Source organism: Nicotiana tabacum, chromosome 8, assembly GCF_000715075.1.
Source record: "Nicotiana tabacum cultivar K326 chromosome 8, ASM71507v2, whole genome shotgun sequence".
Classification (NCBI taxonomy): Eukaryota; Viridiplantae; Streptophyta; class Magnoliopsida; order Solanales; family Solanaceae; genus Nicotiana; species Nicotiana tabacum.
In genome coordinates, this window is record NC_134087.1 from 192054643 (window position 1) to 192057792 (window position 3150).

Genomic DNA, 3150 nt, shown 5'->3' on the forward strand with positions numbered 1-3150 from the left:
ATAAGGATGTTGTTATAGAAAGGTCTGACTGTACATGTATTATCTTATAAATGACTTGATTGCCTAAAATATTTTTTAAAGTGTTAGTACACATGACTTAAACTCATAAAATATTTGGACCTTAGTAAGGAAAAAAATTCTTTACTTCAATAATATTGTTTAAGAGAAATAAAGCTGCAACTTCTTTTTCTTAATTACTTTCCTTTTTTGGAGGTGGATCACAAGGATAATGATGTAATGAAACCGCTTAATTATCTCATAATGATCTTTTATATCCTTTAAAAATAAAAGTTAGATTTTTACATGGACTAGAGAAAAAAAAATGTACAAATTTTTACATGGACAGGGTGGGGTGGGGGTGGGGGAGAATCAGCCCTTGTAGTTGACAAACATGGATAAAGGCACAAGACAAAGTCCTTTCTTCTTCAGGTCAGTATAGCCATTATTTTCAGAAGAAATGCTGTGGCCTCTCTCTACATTCTGCATTTCTTGTATTATTTGTCTTGAGCTTCTTTCATTTCCCTACAAAATTATCAAACACCCCAAATTAATTGTAAGTGGTTAAAATTTAAAGTAAAAACAAAAGGCAAAGAGAAAAATTGTAATAAAATATATTAATTTACCAGAAAGTTTCCGCTATTGTTTTCTGTTCTTCTATAATTGATGTCCATCTGCTTAAAACTGCTTACCTGTTGATAATCACATAAGACTTATCAGAACAAAACAGAATGGTAGAGGTTGAACTCATAATATAATTAAATAATTAAAAGTATTTTCAATATTACACAGAGTATCAATATGCCCGAGAAGAAAAGTATATTTTCACGTGTTAGACTCGTTAAAAACTAACCATGCCGATGAGAGTGATGGACGGAGAATATAAGTATTGAGTTCATATGAACCCAACATTTTCAATACGAAATATAGAAATAAATGTTAAATATTAAAAAACATTAGTAATTAATAGTACTAATAGATTTTGAACTCATGATATCAAAAATACAAACGGTTTAGTGATAAGAACCTAAAGATTGAACTTACTCAAATTAAAATTTAAAATTTATTTATAACATAAGGAGACGTGTTGAAAACATAATATATAATTAAATAATTACCTTAGGACTGTTGACAGGTGAACTGGCAGTGTCTTCCAAATCAGGATCAGAGATTTTCTTATTTCTTGATTTCTTCAAATTCAATCTCTTAACATGAGAAGCAGCATCAGATAGCAAAGAAGGGCAATCATCCTCAGAATTAGAAGATCTATTTTCCCTTTGGTTCATTAATGAAAAATCATCCAAATAAGTTGTCCACCCACTCTCTTCTTGATTTGTTGCAGCTTCAAAATTATTCATAGATGAAGAAGTCTTTGGACCTTCCATTTTCCTATTTGATGGAGTTTTTGGAATGTGTTTTGTGAAGTTGAGTAGTCGCTGTGGTTTGAATGGATATATTAGGTTAAATAGGATTGAGTTAAATAGAAAGGGAAAAAGAGAGGGGGGAGGAACATGACTTGGAATCTAGGAAGAAATTGGAAAATAACCACTTTTAATTCCTGCTATTAGAGTTTAGCTCATATTTTTAAAAAACTATTATAATATTTAGCGTCTTTTTATGTAAAAAAATATGTGGACAAAAATATTTCAGTAAAAATTCCAGGAATGAGTACTAGACTTTAAAAATTTATACAAGTTCAATAGAAGTGAGTTAAATGGAAGGGGGAAAAAGAAAAAGAAAAAAAAATGGTTGGTTGGGGGGGGGGGGGGCATTGAATCTTTGTGTTGGGGTCTGGTGAAGGATGTTTTAAATCAGTACTTACTGTATTTTAATTTATAATTTATGTGGCAAAGCGAAATTTTAAAAAAGACAAAGGATTTTGATTTTGCAGTTTTAAATGTATGATGATATTTTATAGCTATAAAAATATGTCATTAAGAGTAAAATAAATATTCTATAGTTAATTTTTAATATAAAAAGTATTATTTATTTTTAAATAAATTAATAAGAAAATAATGGTACCCAAAATTAAACAACGGAGCAGTAGTTTGAATCCAACAGAAAAACAAAAAAGAGAGAGAAAGGAAAAGAAAAGTGGGAAAATGAGGTAACGTGTAGAAAGAGGAAAAGGAACATTTCAAGGAAGATAGAGATATTAGTTGACATTGTAGATTGAAGAGTACTATTTCTACTAATTAATAAAGGTAAGGCATTTTTCTTTCCTCTCACACTTGTCTCAATAGAAAAATGTTAAATGCTAATTGTGACTCTTTGTTTATTATTTCATTGATTGGAAAGAAACATTAGATCTCTTTTGAAAAAGTTCATGAATTACTAGAAACTTTCATCGTTTGAACAGTGTATAATTGGAAAGAACCTACAACTATTTAAGTTAATTTTTTAATTATAAAATTGAATGGGCTTTACCTAAAAGTTTTTTTAAGAGAATTAACCTAAATAGTAGCTTACTTATCTAACCGTTTAAAGTAAATATAGACGATAAATGTATAATATGTGTATAATTAGTGATAATCTATGGATGCATGTTAAGAAAAATAAACACTAATGTCACGATCCCAAATACCCGGTTGTGATGGTGCCTATCACAATACTAGGCAAGCCAACCCAATCAAGTATCTACAGTCAATTTCTTTTAAATAAAAATATTTTTCTAAAATTAATTAAGTCTCAATTGTTCATAAGATACTTAAATCACTAAAATGTGCTAAAAACAGTAAAAACATCAAACCAACACAACCCAACAATCTGGTGTCACAAGTCTAGAGCCTCTAAATATAATAGTCCGACTGTCTAATACATAACAAGTCTAAAAATGCAGAAAACAAGGATAGGAAGGAGGAAAGCAGGGTTGCGGACGCCATGTAGCTACCTTGCAATCTCCGGTAACCTCCGATAATGCTGAGGACCCTCACTCTGCCGCTCGAGCACCTGGATCTGCACACAAGGTGCAGGGAGTAGCGTGAGTACGCCAACTCAGTAAGTAACTAAAGTAAATAAGGTCTGAGTACAGTGACGAGCAGTTAAAAAATCATATATAAGAGTACACAACAGAATATCAAATCAAACTCAACAGTTTAAAATCCAATTACTTCGTAATAACTTCAGTTTTAATTGAAATACTTTGAAATCATT

General features: G+C 30.4%; 1 protein-coding gene across 1 annotated transcript; it reads right to left on the minus strand.

The window, feature by feature from the left end:
- Positions 1-322: 322 nt before the first annotated feature.
- Positions 323-1380, minus strand: LOC107828228 (vascular-related unknown protein 1). Its single transcript, XM_016655511.2, has 3 exons — positions 1116-1380; positions 624-689; positions 323-522 (listed from the first exon to the last, which is right to left on the minus strand). Exons 1-3 carry the CDS (start codon positions 1353-1355, stop codon positions 370-372), a joined length of 459 nt encoding a protein of 152 aa, XP_016510997.2. The 5' UTR covers positions 1356-1380; the 3' UTR covers positions 323-369.
- Positions 1381-3150: the final 1770 nt, after the last annotated feature.

Coding starts and splice junctions, on each gene's coding strand:
- LOC107828228 (XM_016655511.2), bottom strand. CDS start 1,355: ATGAATAATTTTGAAGCTGCAACAAATCAAGAAGAGAGTGGGTGGACA. Junction 690..1,115: donor CACCTGTCAACAGTCCTAAG/GTAATTATTTAA, acceptor GATTATCAACAG/GTAAGCAGTTTTAAGCAGAT. Junction 523..623: donor ACAATAGCGGAAACTTTCTG/GTAAATTAATAT, acceptor ATAATTTTGTAG/GGAAATGAAAGAAGCTCAAG.